The sequence below is a fragment of the Apium graveolens genome, chromosome 10, assembly GCF_009905375.1.
Source record: "Apium graveolens cultivar Ventura chromosome 10, ASM990537v1, whole genome shotgun sequence".
In the NCBI taxonomy this organism is placed as follows: domain Eukaryota; kingdom Viridiplantae; phylum Streptophyta; class Magnoliopsida; order Apiales; family Apiaceae; genus Apium; species Apium graveolens.
The window spans coordinates 157,785,626-157,804,085 of NC_133656.1; the positions used below are offsets into that span (position 1 = coordinate 157,785,626).

General features: G+C 38.4%; 1 protein-coding gene across 1 annotated transcript; it reads left to right on the forward strand.

The window, feature by feature from the left end:
• Positions 1-13,890: 13,890 nt before the first annotated feature.
• Positions 13,891-14,418, forward strand: LOC141691195 (uncharacterized). Its single transcript, XM_074495933.1, has 2 exons — positions 13,891-14,173; positions 14,255-14,418. The coding sequence occupies exons 1-2, from the start codon at positions 13,891-13,893 to the stop codon at positions 14,416-14,418; spliced, it is 447 nt and encodes a 148-aa protein (XP_074352034.1).
• Positions 14,419-18,460: the final 4,042 nt, after the last annotated feature.

Genomic DNA, 18,460 nt, shown 5'->3' on the forward strand with positions numbered 1-18,460 from the left:
CACACAGAGAGCACATCTTTTAATCTCCCTCATCTATTCAGGGGGAGATGCTAACACTCAATTGTGAAATTACCAATCTAATCTCTAAAATTTCTTCTTCATACAATTAAACACTTGAATCTTACTCTCAAGTTTTGTCAACATCAAGTGACATAGTTCATGAAACTATCTCACCACCCAGGAACCACATCCAGTTGGTGAGAGGCTACACTCTGGGGTAGACCTTGATGACACCAACGCAAACACATGGGTTTCATCAGTTTTTACAGAAGACCATGTAGTATCTACTCAAGCACCTTCATGTGCTAAACAATCTTCATAGATTTATAGCTTTGAGGGTAGTACTCATGAGGGGGAGCTGTCTAAATCCTCTCCAATTTAATTGGAGGTTTCTCATATAGGGACAACTCCCCTCACAACTCTAGCCGAGATTGCATTAACAATTGAAGCTATAAGTACAATTGCTAATAAGCCTGTTATAGGGGAGGCCGTCTAGCACATTCAAGTACCAACTCTATGAAAGAAGAGCAAGGGTTTGAGGCCATGGTACATGAAAGTAATCTAGTCAAATCCCCTCTAATTAAATTGGAGGTTCCCATTAGTGGTGAACAATACACCGTCATAACCACATTTCAACTGTGAGTCAAACTGTGGCATCTGTCACAGGTAATGTCACTAAACTTCAACTATCAACCTCAACCCAAACATACATACCTTCTACTTCAAACCCTTTACAACCACCATCACATCTTATCTCTCAATGGCTTCAAGATGCCCAAGCTCAACCCATTACAATGAATAATCTTTTGGTTGATCAACTGTCTGGACTTGCCAACATCACACAAAGCTTCTCACAACACACATGTCCAATCAGGACTATCAAGCCATATTGCTATTTTATAAAACAGATGTTGAAGAGAAGCAACAAAATATTGTGAATAAAGCTGAGCATGATGGAAATGTGGATGCTTGGTTAAGCAAGGAATTTAGCTTCAACATGGATGAGGTCTTGGCAAGATTTAGAGAAGAGTATGTCACAATACTTGGAAGCAATGCCAAGGCCCTCACTCCACAAGAAGTATATGATGCTGTGACAGAAGTCTAAAAAGCTCAACTTAAAGCTTTTCATCGCATGAGTAAAGCTCTAGACAGCTACCAAAACAGAATAAGAAGGACGGTAAAGGAGAAAGTGGATGACCTTGTGCCTACTCAGGTTCAAATTAAGAGCAAGTTTAAAACATTTGCTGATCAAATGGAAAGGTTTGACATGACCAGTATGGAGCAAAGCATTAAGAATCTCAAACAGTCCTTTGTTTCTCTCCATGAACTTGTCAAGAATCACACCACTAGTACTAATGAGACAAGGCTCAAACTGGATCAACTGCATTAGGCTAGGTATAAACCTTCAGCTCTGTTACTAAAAGGCATCAAAGAATCTGTGCAAGCTACATTTGGTTCTCCTATCTCCTTAAGCTCCCAACCACCAGTGTCAACATCAACAAACCTGCAAATTCAAGCTCTTCAAACTTAGGTCTCTACTCTGCAATCATCCAATGAGTCTTTGAAAGCTCAAGTCTCTCAACTAACAACTCTGGTATAAATTCAACATGCTGACATCAAGACCTTGGTGGAATTCCATAAGCATCTTCAAATACAGAATTCAGTGTCTTTGGGAGCCATCATGGGTGCACTAAACATTCCTCTGCCTGCACTTCCAGAAGCTGTTAGAGATGAAATTCCTACACCTCTAATCTTGCCTGCTAACAAGACTAAAGGGGAGATAGAGGCCAAATTGCTAAGATCATCTCAGCAAGTTGATGTTGGAATGGAGAGACTATTAAAAGCAGCCGAGGGACCTACTCTAAGCAGAGGATTTGATGAATTGCTAAAGGTTCTCAAAGCTTCTCTGAATAACAACTTCTTCACATATAAAAAGGCTTTGGATAAGACAGTAAATTTCCTAAGGGTGATCATGGTAACTGTGAATGGATTTCAAGAAAGAAGAATTGTTGTCAATATAAATGATGCTAGTGTGGATAGATGTATATAGGTATCCCTTAATTATCTCATAACAAGAAAAGCATCTTAATTGGACATTATGATCAAAAAAATCAACAGAGTAATTCATGAAGGCACTCTTTTGCTAAATGAATTGAAGAAGGTTCAAGTAGCTTTTTTTCCAGAAGCATATTTACAACCAAGCAAGGGAGTGATATACATCTGTCCAACCACCAAACATTGCAAATATATCCATATTCCTAAGCAATATGTCATGGAAAACAAGAAGCTGATAATGATTCTGGAAACAGACTTGAAGACAAAGCAGTACAAGACTGTTGAGGATGAAGACATGATCAGAATAGTGGGGAAATATCTGAGAGATGCTGAAACCAAGTTGCCTAAAACTCAAATTAATACTAAAGATGATTTGGATGATGATGAGCAAAAGAAAGATGATCAAAAACCTTCCGACTCAAATCCAAGTCAGTCCTCCAAGGCAACTGAAAGCAAATGAGAAGAGAAGAAAAGGGATGACAAGAAGAAGGGGGATGAAAGAAGAAGAAAGAAGAAGGAAGATGGTGAAGGAACAAAGAAGAATGTCCTACCAATACAAATCCAAATCTCTCAAACCACTAAGCCTGCAAACTCAAACACTCAACTATCTTTAACTCCTAAGACAAACCTTTTGTTCAAACAAACTGCAAACACTCTATTCAAAATACCAATCACCACTAGCCAAACCACCCTAAAGAAAATCTTAAACCTACCTTCATTTAAGCCACCTATCAAAAATCATTTCAAAATTATTGGGAGAAAGCCAAATAAACTGTAAGTTGAAGAGAGGGCCATCTGGAATTGCTTTGAACAAACTGATTTTCTACCATTAAATTGGTGCATCACAGATGATGACTACTCTCAACAATTAGCTGAAGAATTACTCAAAGTTTGGGTTATGTTATTGAGAGAAGTCAGAATCTACTATCAATATGGCTCCTTCATTCTACTTGACAGGGATTTGATGGATACATTTTCAACCATAGAAATGAAGAGGGTGATCAGCTTAATGAAGGATAAGGACACAAGTACAATGGCATGGAGGGTTGTGTTGTGTGTATGGTTAGTACTGAGAGAAGAATAAAAAAGGAAAATATGAAAGAGAGGAAAGGGAAAGGAAATATGCAAAGGAGATAAAAATGTTTGAGCAAAGATCAAATGAACTCAAGGCAAAGAGGGCTGAGCAGAATATCTAAGGATGGACATTTTCTAAACATACCAGCTGGAAGATACTCAAGATTCAGAGTTAATTACTTGAATAGTTATTCATTAGATGATTGGCTCAAGCTTATGGAAGCTCTAAGAGGAACAAAAATCATAGAGGAACTTCAAGTGCTTGTAAATCTAAAGGACCTCATTAGAAAAGAAACATGCTATGAGAAGTTTGTGTAATGAACTAACTTGTTAAACTCATGTAATTACTCAATGTACAAAAGCTGTATTTGTGATCTGTCAATTTTATGTAGTCTTTTATTATTTTATTGTAACTTGGGGTTAGTCTTGTTACCAGGCATGAATTTGTGATAAGCAATCTTCTCACAAATTGGGGGAGATTGTTGTACAAGACATGCCTGTAACATAACAAGACTAAGTCACATTGACAATCCTAAAATTTAGTTGTATGATAGTTTAAATCTGTATTTTGTATTGTATTAGTTGAGTCTATAAAAATGTTAAAGATTAGACTGGAGTATTTTTATGTGGATAGTCTCAAATCATGCCTTAGAGAAAAGGTGGAGAAGCTTGGAGTTGAATAAATCTGTTTTAGGAAAAAGGAGATAGAAATGTTTAAGTAGAGATCAAATGAACTCAAGGCAAAGGGGCTGAGCAGAATATTTAAGGATGGACATTTTCTAAATATACAAGCTGGAAGATACTCAAGATTCAGAGTTAATTACTTAAATACTTATTCATTAGATGATTAGCACATGCTTGTGGAAGCTCTAAGAGGAACATAAATTATAGAGGAACTTCAAGTGCTTGTAAATCTAAAGTACCTCATTAGAAAAAGAAACAGGCTATGAGAAGTTTGTCTAATAAACTAACTTGTTAAACTCATGTAATTACTCAATATACAAAAGCTGTATTTGTGATATGTCAATTTTATGTAATCTTTTATTATTTTATTATAACTTGGGGTTAGTCTTGTTACTAGGCATGAATTTGTGATAAGCAATCTTCTCACAAATTGGGGGAGATTGTTATGTAAGACATGCCTGTATCATAAAAAGACTAAGTCACATTGACAATCCTAAAATTTAGTTGTATGATAGTCTAAATATATATTTTGTATTGTATTACTTGAGTCTGTAAAAATGTTAAAGATTAGACTGGAGTATTTTGTATGAACAGTCTCAAATCATGCCTTAAAGAAAAGGTGAAGAAGCTTGGAGTTGAATAATTCTGTTTTAGCAAAAAGAAGATAGAAATGTTTGAGCAAAGATCAAATGAACTCAAGGCAAAGGGGCTGAGCAGAATATCTAAGGATGAACATTTTCTAAACATACAAGCTGGAATATACTCAAGATTCAGAGTTAATTACTTGAATAGTTATTCATTAGATGATTGGCTCAAGCTTGTGGAAGCTCTAAGAGGAATAAAAATCATAGAAGAACTTCAAGTGCTTGTAAATCTAAAGAACCTCATTAGAAAAGAAACATGCTATGAGAAGTTTGTGTAATGAACTAACTTTTTAAACTCATGTAATTACTCAATGTACAAAAGCTGTTTTTGTGATATGTCAATTTTATGAAATCTTTTTTTATTTTATTGTAACTTGGGGTTAGTCTTGTTACCAGGAATGAATTTGTGATAAGCAATCATCTCACAAATTGGGGGAAATTGTTGTGCAAGACATGCCTGTATCATAACAAGACTAAGACACATTGACAATCTTAAAATTAGTTGTATGATAGTCTAAATCTGTATTTTGTATAGTATTACTTGAGTCTATAAAAATGTTAAAGATTAGACTGGAGTATTTTTTCTGCGAATAATCTCAAGCCTAATAATAAGCTCCGGAAGAAGATCAACAAGATCATGCCTGAGAGAAAAGGTGAAGAAGCTTGGAGTTGAATAAATCTGTTTTAGGAAAAATGTTCTAAGTCAAGATATCTACAAGCCATATATCAAGTTATATAGAGAAGTCATTCGAGAACTCCAGAATGACTTATCGAGAAGTCCAAAATGGCTTATAGAGAAGTCTAAGAGATATCGACAAGTAAAATGAAGATATGAAGATTGGAGATATCGACAAGTCATTTCTGCATATAGAGAACTTAGAGATATCGACAAGTCAAAATGAAGATACGAAGATTGGAGATATCGACAAGTCAATTTCTCATTATAGATCTCAGAGATATCGACAAGTCAATTTCTTATTATAGATCTCAGAGATATCGACAAGTCAAAATGCATATAGAGATATCAGAGATATCAATAAGTCGTTTCTACTTACAGAGATTTGGAGACCTCGACAAGCCAAGTTCACTTATAGAGAACTCAGAGATCTCGACAAGTCAAGTTCACTTATAGAGAACTAAGAGATCTCGACAAGTCAAGTTCACTTATAGAGAACTCAGAGATCTCGACAAGTCAAGTTCACTTAAAAAGAACTCAGGGACCTCGATAAGTCAAAACACTTATAGAGAACTCAGAGATCTTAATAAGCCATTATACTTATCGAGATGTCAGTTCTCTATACAACTAACTGGAGATCTCGATATGAACCTCAAGTACAGAATGCAGACAAGTTAAAGATTCAAGATTATCAATCAATAAATGATCTAATCACTTAGATTGAAAAGTCTACAAAAGAAGTTTGAATAGTGCAAGTACAAAGGCCAAGATAACTGACAAAGGAAAGTCACAGACCTACACGATTTACAAAGATTCACTAAGCCAGAAATGGAAAGCTTTAGAGATAACTTAAAGAAGAGTTTTGTACATCTTATTGCATGTTGTGTAAACCCATGTTTACTAATCTATAAAGTAAACACTGATCCTTTATTTTTAAAGGTAACAAACATATATGAATTTTTTTTATTCTCTCAAGATAGAAGCTGAGTTCTTTACTTACAAAGAACCCAGAAATTTGTAGCAAGGCAGACTTAATTTTAATACAAAGTTAAGTGAGTTTTGAAAATACTGTGTTTGCTGTGTAATATTTATTAATTCTATTAAACACAATATCTCTACAAATTAGACTGCTTTGTTCACCATATCCAAATAGTTTGAAAAAGCTTAAAAAATCAACAAAACACATTCACCCCCTCTATGTTGTATTCGATATCTAACACGTGGCTGATCCGATTTATGAAATCCGATTAATCACTATGTATTTTTCTTGATCGGTTTATTAAAAATAAATTATTTGATATAACATAGAATTTCAATAAAATTATGTAGTATGAATGTTTGATAGTAATATATTAATTTATAATTTACTAATAAAATAAAGGTATTGACTTAAATATTATTAAAATATTGGAATAAATTCAATTTTTCCTCCGATTAATTCTAAATCGGTATCTCCGCCGATTTGTTCCAATTACCGATTTTAATAACATTATAAGTTGATAATATACAACAATCTTGCAACTCAAAAGTTGTCACTCACGTTAATTTTTTGAAACTTTTCGCGGGTTGGAAGTATTTTTAACTTTGTGTTTTGATTGCTCCGAGTAGTCTTGTATGATTATGATATTGACTGAACGTGTTTGAGAGTCTGACACAGCAACATTCATGAGTCGTTTGTTCAATCAACAATCTCTTGAGACACAGTCGAGCTCTGTTGTAGAAATTGGTTGATATCAAAACTAGTTATAGTCTGTGAAAATGTTTGGATTCTGAACTGAGAATTGTAAAACTGATGTGTTTTATTATAAAAAACTTGATTAACAATTGTTGCGCATATGTTGAGTGGTAGATTAACTTCTATTGAAAAAAAGGAATATTAGATTTTTCATCAAAGTTAATAGTGTCTAATTAATAAGATTAGCTTAACTGAAGAGAAAATGCATGACTTGTCCCATGTGAAAAAATTCTAGAATTATGTGAGGCTGCAGAAGGTCCAGAGTCTCGTCGGATCAAAATAACTCTCTTTTTGTTTAAGTACTACAACTATAAAGGTCTTTTGAGAGAAGTGCTTCGTAATTTCCTTGTTTTTATAATGAATTATCTTTATTGATGCACTATATTTCTCTTTGTCTAAAATTGGTGCTTGTTAGACTTCTCATTTTCACACCAAACAAAAGATGATATATCAGTGCATGATATTAATAAAAAGAATCCTATCGACAATCATGCCATCTGGTATGCCCAAAATTTGGTATAAGCAATATTGGGTCAAAAACGGGCCAATTGAATGAAATTAGGACATTTGTGACTAAAAATAAGGAAAGATAGGGCAAGCCCTTTCTACTGCAAAGGGAAGGGCGCGCCCTTTTTTTCAATAAGGATCAGGAATGCTTTGAAAGGGCACCCCCTCAAAACAGGAACAACTTTAAATAAGTTAAGGCACGTCAATAATGCTCTAGAAGAAAAGCCTTCACATTCTATAAGTTAGGGAAAGCCCTCAGACTGATGAGGGTAAAGAAGGCCTGGAGCTAAGGAAGCGTCATATATATAATACAAAAGGCGCGCCCTTAGGTTATATGTGAAAGGGAATTTTGATTGATTTCTTGAGGTGGCACCAACACACAGAAGTGTTGGAGCGTGCCCTCATTGAAGAAAATGGTTTGGAAAGGACTTAACATATTTCTTAAATGAATTCTTTGTACGCTACAAGAAGGAAGGAGATTATTATAACTAACATATTTGTTGTAGGTACTCTATTGAAGAACTCATTTTTATAATACAACTACAGAAAGGCGGTGTCCGAGGTCAGAGACCTCCAGGGGTATGCCTGGTTGGAAGACCTCCTCTTGTAATCAATAAGTGTCCTCATTGGGGATGCAGGGTGAATGGTATGTGCTTTGGGAACTCTGTCTTTATAGTCAACGAGTGTCCTCGTTGGGAGACTTTGGAGTATCCTGCACTTTACACCCAAAAGCTTGGGATCACTTGTCCTGTAATCTGGTAGGAGCTCCTTATCTGGGGGACAAGGATGCGTTCAATATTTAGGGTGAACCATGTCTATACATGCGTCCACATAGCCGGTAGTGGGGGATTATATTTGGCCAGTTAGATGCCTTATCTGCGAAGTCTTGAAGCTATCGACGAGCCTTGGGCCTTTGTGGTTAGGCCTCATCGACAAACATTCCTAAATCTAGTAGACAACGGTTTCCAGTAGGTTTCCTACTGGGCCTCGGGATGAGAAATATTATCCCATTAGGTTTCTTATTCCCCAAGAACTACGTTCTCATAATTCCCTATAAATACGGATACGTAGGCAAATTGCAAGGGGTCAGAAGTTGAGAGCGCAAATGAGCCACCACTAACCCTAAGCAATCTCAGCCACCATTAAACACAACCACCAAATACTATTCATGTTTTTTGACGAAGAACCATTGTTACAGATCTTATTTCCGGCTATAAACCTCAAATTTTATTGCTACCAAATTCATGCGTCAACAAATTGGCGCTAGAAGGAGGGGCTAATCAAGATCTGCATCGAGGAGGGAGATGTCTCAATATCGTGATGGAAGTTTTTATGATGGAGAATGTTCTAAAGAAGGCTCTGAACACAGTTATGACCGTCATGAGCCTTACGTTCCAACTCCGGTGGATTGCCCTACTCTGAACGTTGGAGGCCAACCACCGGTCCTGATTAGCAGCGCCGATCTATTGAAACAGCTATATCGTATGGGTGATTCCTTGAATGGATTTGATTCAAGGCTGAGCAAGGTGGAGCGATGTAAGACAATGAGAGGCCGTCGCCATAATCATTTTGTTCATGCACCTGGAAAAGCTCCCATAGTTGACAGGGATGCTCCAGTCGGCCGCGGCCAAACCAGAGGCGAGTATGTGCCAATTACACCACGACGTCTGAATTACTCCGACAATACAACTCGGATTGTTGAGCTTATGGATGAAGATACTGACGAGCGAGAGGTGTTGCGAGTTGATAATCGGGTGGTGACTCACCCGCATCGATCTGGACGGACTCTGGAAGAGCGGCAATAAGCAAAATTTTTGCCAATTAATGAGCGGCAAGGTTTTGCCGCCCTGAAAGATCGTCTGGGGATCCATTTTGGAGATGATGATATAAGGATCCTACTTTTAGAATGGCAGAAAGACGCCAACCAAGGAGATGTAACGTCCCATGGCTTTTTGTGTGTGCCCCTAAATCTTGTTGGGAATCAGGAGCTGAACCATGATCATGAGAGAGCTCATCTTCATGGATCAATGTATAGATATGCTCAAGACTATTGAAGTGATCGCGGGAGATGGTCTCAATGGAAAGGAAGAGGTGGAGGCCGTGGTAGGTACCAGGACGGCCACCGCCGCACCAACTATCGTGATTATAGGGACACTCATATGTATGATAGAGCTAGAAGAGATACTCATAGGGATATAACAGCCGAAGGGACATTCAGACATATAACCATGAGATTCCTCAGGACCACGGCCGAGGACAAGGAGGAACTCTAGGAGGTGGTCAAACGCGAAATACAGAGATACCAGTAGTACGAGGAGGAGGGCAGATGGATGTCCAGAATAATAATCAGCAACCAGCACCTCCAAGCAGAAATCAAGTAGTATCGCCTCTGTCTCATCCTCCAGACCCACAATTTAATGTGCAGACCATCCCGGGAGTTGGGACCTTTAACGTGGATGATCTAAAAAGGTTACTTTAGAAGGAAGAAGGATAACGGTGACATCTGAGATTCCTTCACCATTCTCTGTGGCAGTTAGAGAGGCTCAATTACTGGATGGATATCATAACACGACTCGTGACTTGCGGTTCCATGGAAGTTCAGATCCTGTTGAGATTTTGGGACGTTTTAACATAGAGATGGATGTGTATCAAGTTCCGGATTTGGCCAGATGTAGACTCTTAGCTGCAACTTGTAGAGAAAGTGCTCAGCAATGGTTCTAAAACATCGTACCTGGAGTGATCACTTCCCGGGATCAAATGAAATCTTTATTCTTGACGAAATTCCAAGCAGCTGTGAGGTATGCTCCGTCAGTTATAACTTTGGCCAACGTCAAAGAGCGGGATAATACGAGTTTGAAATCTTACTTTAAAAGGTTTAATGCCGAATCTACCCATGTAATGGGTGCTTTGGACGAAGCTTTGACAAGTTTCTTAATAGCGGGATTGAGAGTTGTTTCATATTTCTGGAAGCACTTGTAAGGGAAGGATCTGGCTACTATATTAGATGTCTTAGCTCAAGCAGAGTCGTTTAAAGCCATGGAATAATCTTTGGCAAAAGTTTTCCCTACCTCACAAGTAAGCCAGAGGGGTAGAGCAATAAAGAGGGACAGATCCCCGAGCCCCAGATATCGAAGAAATAGTCGAAACCCAAATCGAGTGAATGACGCAACTTTGCGGAGGGAATGGAGTCCCTCCTCAAGTTATGACAGAAAAACCAATAGATATACCCCTTTGGCCACTTCGATTGAGCACATCTTTGAGGTAAATAAGAAAAAGGGACTTTTCAGGAAGCCAGAGGCTCGGTCATCTTGGCAAAGCAAGTATAAAAAGAAGTGTTGCGAATTTCATGAGTCCTCCGGGCATAATACTCATGAATGCCGTCAGTTGAAAGATGAAATTGAAGCCTTGATTATAGAGGGTTATCTCGATGAATGGGTGGTTAAGTAAGAAGGCACAATAGTGGTTACGATAAAGTAAAAGAGGAAGGTGGTTGTACTCCTCGTGGATCCAACAATGAGGTTTTGGAAGAGAACAAGTTTTTCAGGGATGGGAGAATCCGAGTGATATTTGGAGAAGATCCTAGCATGAAGTGTAGTAATCGAGCTTTGGCTAGGTATGCAAGGGAAGCCCGGTATAGGCCCTTGACCAACAGTCATAGGTTTGAAACTCGGTTGCCAAAGGTGTTTAAAGGAGAGTCAATGGATATCACCTTTAGAGAAGCTGATGCTAGGTGGGTACATCATCCTCACAATGATGCTCTAGTTATTGCCCTCCAAATTAGGACCAAGAATGTCTACAGAGCCTTTATTGACAATGGAAGCTCAGCAAACATCCTTTATTACAGCACTTATAAAAACTGGGTTTGCTTGATCGAGACATGTTTGGAGAGAATTCTTAGGTCTATGGTTTCTCTGGCAAAGGAGTTGGAGTCATGGGATCGATTCAGTTGCCATGCACTCTGGGTGAAAGTCCTCTCTTTGTAATAAATATGCTTGAGTTCAAAGTCTTAAATCAAGAATCTTCCCATAATGTGTTTCTAGGATGACCTTTTTCAGAGAGATGATGGTCATCACATCAATTCATCACCCGACGATCAAATTTCCTACCCCAAATGGGGTTGGAAGCATAGAGGGTTCTCAGTATGATTCCCGTGAATGTTACATGAAAGCTATGAGGGGCTTTCGAAGGAAAGACGTCAAAGTTGGGGATAACTCTAACGATGAGCCAGAAGATATGATCGAACAACCAGTCGAGGAGATTCGTGTCCACTACTATGTTAAACAAAAGGATGAGAATTACGCCACGCCAACTCCGACAATATTTCCCTTAGAGATACTTTCAGGATTAAATTCTTAGAAGAAGAGCTCTCAAACAGCAACATAATACAAGGAAGTTTTAATGGGGAACATCTTGAAGGGAGAACTGATGTTCTGTAAATCGTGGGACGAGTTGTGTACAAGGTAGATGCCCCTCCTCCTGAGGGCGTGCCCTTAACACCACAAAATTCAGGAGAAGTTGATGCCCTTATGATAAAGGGCGCGCCTTCCTCCAAAATGATTTCAGAAGAAGTTGATGCTCCTTCTTCAGAGGATGCGCCTTCTAAATTAGATAACAAAGATAATAATCAGCTTAACTTGGATCCACGGATTCCACTGCCCATGGAAAAAATGGGGCCAGTTGATGATACAATTACAATCCAAATCCATGAGAATGATCCAAGAAAAGTTTTAAAGATTGGCTCTCAATTAAACCTGAAATTGAAAGAAGGACTTTTAAGATTTCTCTTGGAAAATCCTGATGTGTTTTCATGGAGCCACTCAGATATGGTTGGGATTGACCCAAAATCCATGTGCCATCGATTGAATATTGACTCTAAACACAAAGGAGTTTGACAAAAGCGCAGGGCAGTAATTGGAGAAAGGGATGTTCCCTTAGCAGAAGAATTTGACAGGCTTTTGGAAATTGATTAGGAAAATCTTTTTACCCTGAGTGGTTAGCAAATCCAGTATTGGTGAGAAAACCTAACGGAAAATGGAGAACTTGTGTAGATTTTACCGATCTAAACGAAGCCTACCCAAAGGATAGTTTCCCTTTTCCAGGAATTGATCAATTGGTTGATGCTATAGCAGGACATGCTTTGCTGAGTTTCATGGATGCATACTCCGGTTACAATCAAATTCCCATGTATGAACTTGACCAAGATCATACCTCGTATATTACCGATAGAGGCCTCTATTGCTATATTGGGATGTCGTTTGGTCTTTATCAATGCTGGAGCCACATACCAGAGGCCGGTGAATAAAATGTTTAAAAGGAAGATCAGGAAGATGATGAAGGTATATGTAGATTATATGTTGGTAAAGTCCAAGGAAGCTGAAGATCATGTAGCAAACCTGGATGAAATGTTCCACATTCCGAGGAAGTATAGGATAAAATTAAATCCTCAGAAATGTGTGTTTGGCGTGGAATCAAGGAAGTTTCTGGGATTCATGGTAAACCACCGAGGAATTGAGACAAATGCCGCGAAGATCAAAACCTTGCTAGATATGAAGTCCCCCACTAGTGTGAAGCAGGTGCAAAGTTTGATAGGAAATATTGCGGCACTGAATCATTTTGTCTCAAAGTCCTCAGATAGGTGCAAGGAATTCTTTAAAGCCATTAAGGGTATGCAAGTGCAAAGTTTGACAGGAAGGATTTTGTGTGGACTCTGAAATGCGAAGAGGCCTTTTAGAAGATCAAAGAATAGTTAGGAAATCCTCCTATGTTGGCAAAACTAGAGGATGGGGAAACGCTAATTCTCTACTTGGAAGTATCAAAATATTCCATCAGTGCAACATTGGTAAGAGAAGAAGAAGATCGCCATTCACCACTATACTACGTGAGTAAGAGGTTTCTAGAGCTGAGACTAGATATACCAGCATGGAGAAGTTGGTGTTTGCTCTTGTCCTAGCAGCATAAAAGTTGAGACCATACTTCCAGGCTCACCGGATAGAAGTTCGCATTGCCTATCCTCTAAGGCACATCTTGCACAACCCGGAATCGTTAGGAAGAATGTTAAATTGGGCAGTTTAGTTGGGGAAATTTGATTTGGAATATTGCCCCTGCACCGCGACTAAGGGATAGGCTTTGGCTGATTTCTTGCTTGAATTCGATTTAGAGGTAGATGAGAAGGCGATTGTGTTGGCCGAACCTTCATCACAGGGGAATAATCCCGAAAAAGTGAGAGAAGAGTTCCCACATCCTTAGTGGATTCTACATGTTGATGGGCCTATAAATAATAATGAAGCAGGTGTTGGGATTGTTCTGATTATTCCGGAAAGGCATCATTTGATGAGTGCCATTTATTTTAAATTTTATGTCACAAACAATGACTCCGGGTACAAAGCCCTAATAATGGGTTAGAAATAGCTTTGGAAGTAGTATCTATGAATTTGATAGCTCAGAGTGATTCAGAGTTGGTGGTAAATCAAGTTAATGGAGGATTTCAGGCTTGAGGTCCCCGAACTGAGCTATACATGAGATGTGTGCAACATTTGCTCCAAAAATTTGGTAATGCCAAGCTGGAAGGTGTTCCAAGGGAAGAGAATGGCAATGCAGGTGCCTTGGCAAAAATGGGCTCACAAATGGAAAGCGTGTTACTAGGACAAACTCCCTTGGAAATTAAGGAAATTCCAAGTATTCCTGAGATAAATGTATTCCAGGTACAAGAAGTCCCACAAGAGACTTGGATGACCCCAATTCACAACTATAGCCGTACAGGAACTTTGCCAGAAGACAAGCTCCAAGCTCGGCGCCTTTGTTATTAAGCTACAAAATATGTGGAATATGATGATATTTTGTATAAAAGCGGTTTTAATCAATCACTTTTGTGATGTGTAGACCTTGAGGAAGGTCTTTATATCCTTAGGGAGGAATATGAAGGCATTTGTGGCAACCACTCAGGAGGTGGTTCATTGGCATTAAAAGTCCTTAGGCAAGGATATTATTGGCCATCTATGAAAGAGGATGCCTTCAAGTTTTTCAGGGCCTGCGATCACTGCTAATGGATTTCCAATTACTCTAATGCCCCTACAACATCATTTACTTCATTGGTAAGTCATTGGCCCTTCACTATGTGGGGAATCGATCTCATAGGAGAGCTCCCTAAGGCCAATGGGGTGTAAAATACGCCATTGTGGTCATTGATTACTTCATCAAGTGGGCATAAGCTATGCAATTAGCGACGATCATAGCTAAGAAAATTAAAGATTTTGTCTTCAATTCCATAGTCTTTAGATTCAAGATTCCGTACAAGCTCATATCCGATAATGAGAAACAGTTTGACAACAAGAAATTAAAGAAACTATGTGAAGATTAGCACATCAAAAAAGACTTTGCAGTGGTCTATCATCCACAGTAATGGCCAGACTGAGGTTATAAATAGGATCATTAAACATACTTTGAAGGCCAAGTTGGAAGAAAAGAAAGGTGATTGGCTGGAGCAACTACGAATGGTTCTTTGGTCCTATAACACGACTCTGAGGTCAACTACCGGTGAATCCTCTTTCATGTTAACTTATGGGTATAAAGCTATGATTCCCGTGAAAGTGGGAGCTGGAAGATGCAGAAGTTAACCAAAGGCTCTATTTGGATTTGTTGGACGAGGCTAGGATAAACTCTCAGTTGAAACTTGCTGCTTACCAGTAGAGAATTGCCAGATACTTCAATAAAAAGGTGAAATCCATACCTTACAAAGTGGGAGATCTTGTTTTGAGAAAGGTCATGCAGAATACAAAGAAAGCTCAGAATGGGGTGCTTAGAGCTAATTGGGAAGAGCCAAACAAAGTCAAAGCTATACTTTGGAAAATGACTTATCGCTTGGAAGATTTGAATGACAAGCTCATTCCCCGGGCCTGGAATGCGGAGCACTTGTGAAAGTATTATCAGTATGGTGCGGTTCTGCCCCCTCATTTCTATGGTTAATTTTATGTAATTGAATAGTAGCAAATAAATTCCTTCTAGCCTACGGGGGTAGTATATATAACTACGTACCTTAGAGCTAGTTGAAGGATAAAAAATTTCAAATATTTTCCCCACAGAGCATAGTAGCCATGGGACTGGTGTAATTTTTGCACTAGAGCGTATTATCAATAAAAGAAAAACAAAAATTATTATTATCCAATTGCATTTCTTATTGAACATGTCCTTTATAAACTTAGGGGGTGCCCCACAGTATTATCTTGAATACCTAATTGCAAAATGGGTGTGCCCCAACGGTGAAAGCGCCTTAACAAAAATCGATTTGAAAAATTTCTCAACATGGCTTATACAAACAAGTTGACTCCTGCATAAGGAAATACAATAAGGCATGTTTAGCACAAGGAACGCCCTATAGCTTATTTAAACAATTTTATACAATAAATTCATCGTTAAAAATATAAGGGCATGCCCTGTGAGAGGAAATGCCTAGGTAGCAATTAACTTATAATGTTTATTATTCTACAGACATACATATAAGTTATTTATCATTATATGAAAGATCAAGAGACATACTTTAAATGGGTTCAAAGAAAATTGTAAGGTTTTGATGGAAGCACCCACAAGGGTATGATTTAAGAAAATTTTGTTGATAAAAGGAAGATATTTATTTAAAGGGCACGCCCTAATGGTAAGAAGGCCCCAATAAAATGGCACTCTTTATTCTGTAAGGTATTATAAGAGAAACAAAAAATTGATAATAAAATACCTCAGAAGAGCCGTGGCCCGTAAGGCATGCCTTGACTGTGGACGCGCCCTGATAAAGTTAACTTAGGTAATTTTTTAGGACTTAGAGTCATTGGCATAGAAGTTACACAATGGTATGAGGAGGCGCTCCTTAAAGGTGGAGTGCCATGTATGCTTATTAACACAAACATTTTGATAAAGAGGAATATAATTGGTAAGATAATTATGAAATGAAGAAAGGATAAAGCCAAATAATAGTCATTACAGCGGAATATGCAAAGTAGCAAAATTTAGTCTTATATATTGCACAACATCAAAAGAGGGCTTGAACCTCAAAGTATTAAGGCAGTTGATCAACTGAATAAAAATATAGGAAAGAAAACTTAGGGCGCGCTCTGAGTATCGTTTCTTGGAGAAATGACTTGAATGGGGACTGAAGGATAAATTTCAGGTTATTGAGTATTTCCATCTGTAAGTGCGCCCTCATTTTCTTCCAACCCTAGCTCGATCATTCTTTCCTTAATTTCAGCAGCGTACTTTTGCTTGAATTCCATCATCTTGGCAACAGTCTCTTCACCAAATTTTTCAAAGGACTAATCAGGGTCATTAGCAACGAAACCAATCATGTAATGGTGAAGCCGCAAGCAAAAGTGTCACCTGTAATCTCCCTTTATCCTCCAGCCAATCATTCTTCTGCTATTCTTCCAAATACTCAACTCTCAGCTTTAGCTATTCCACATCATTGTGAAGATTCTCCACTGTCTCAGTAGCAATCTTGAGTTGAGAACCTTGATTTTCGAACTCACCTTTAAGGAAAGAGATGTGAGAATCCTTGGCTTTGATGTCCTTTAAGTGAAAGAGATCCTTATCGTTAAAGTTGTTCTACTGAATATTATTATCTCCTTGCATCCTCTCAAGCCGCGCCCTCTCCTCTAATAGCTTGTCCACGGCTTGAGTGGAGTGGAACATCAGTTGGCAAGAAGCCTTAATTGAAGCCCCGGTGAATTCCTCTAGATTCATAGACTGTCATTTCGTGACTTCCTCATCTGTCACGTAGATTGATCCAAAAGGGCCAAGATAACTGAGCGCCACAGATGAAGAATCAGTAGGCGCGCCCTCTTTCCTGGGTCTCTGCGTGCCCTGTTTCTCGGTAAGATCTACAACCATCCTTTTTGGAATGGGAGTATGTTGGGAAATAGAAAAAGGAGTGGGTATGAAAGGTTGAGTTTTCTGAGCATCTTTCTTCTGCACTCGTGCCTTAGGCTTATGACCAGGACGCGCCCCAAACGACTTAGGGATTCTTGGAGGAGTCGTATATGTGCAAAAATCAAGAAAATTGATTACTCCAATAAAAAGGAAAGGCGTGCCCTTTCTATAGAATGTTAAAATAGTTAACTTGGTAATTGCTAAATGAAAACACTAGATATGTGCAAATGAAGGAAAATATAATAAAGCATGAATAAACAAGGATGCGCCCTAGCTTGGAGGCGCGCCTCAATAATAGTACTTAGTCTAAAAAGAACGTTTCATAAGTATGCCATGATATTTAACATATAAATATAATCACATTCTGATCAAGGTAAATTCAAGGGGCGCGCCCTAAAAAGGAGGCGCACCTAGGTGATAAACACTTAGTAAAAAAAATTCTCAAACCTAATCGGGTGTCACTTTGAAGAGTGTTATCTTCAAATTCCTTTTCTTCAAAAACTCCTTCATCATTGTCAACATCAATTACACGGAAAATAGGGTTTCCTATCCTGAATTGTATATATTTACACTTCGTCCCTACTTGATTGGTTAAGATTTTCACTCGCATCAAATTAGTCCCGGTGACAAACATTTTCAGGTTCCACTTTTCAGCAGCCACTTTGAGTAAGGTTTATGCTCGCCTTTTGGGCGTGCCCTCAAGCCTTTTTACTATTGGTTTGTCTAAAGAAACAAGATTTAAAAGAAGTGAAGTGAGAAAAATATGTAAAGAACAAAGGGAAAAAGAGTTAGTTTTAGATAAGGCGTGCCATTACTTGTAGAAGTGTTAAACTGAATTTTGATCCTTGGAACGTCGTATAAATAAAAAAAAATTTCTTTCCAGCCCTTCTCATGACTGACTTTACCCGAGGAAAATCCCTTTTTTTATGGTGCTTATCCACGACCAGATAATAGTATCCATGATCAGATTTCCTTAAACTAAAGAAATAGCTGACTTCATCCATGGTAGGTTGGGAAAAATCCAGGTCCATGTAGAGGATGTACAAGGCAAGAACAAGCTTATAACTATTGGGAGAAAGTTGAAGTGGTGCCACGTCGTACAACTCAATTACCTCTCTCAAGTAAGGGTGTAAGGGCGCGCCCACACCCAGTGAGACTAATTTTAGGCTAGTCACC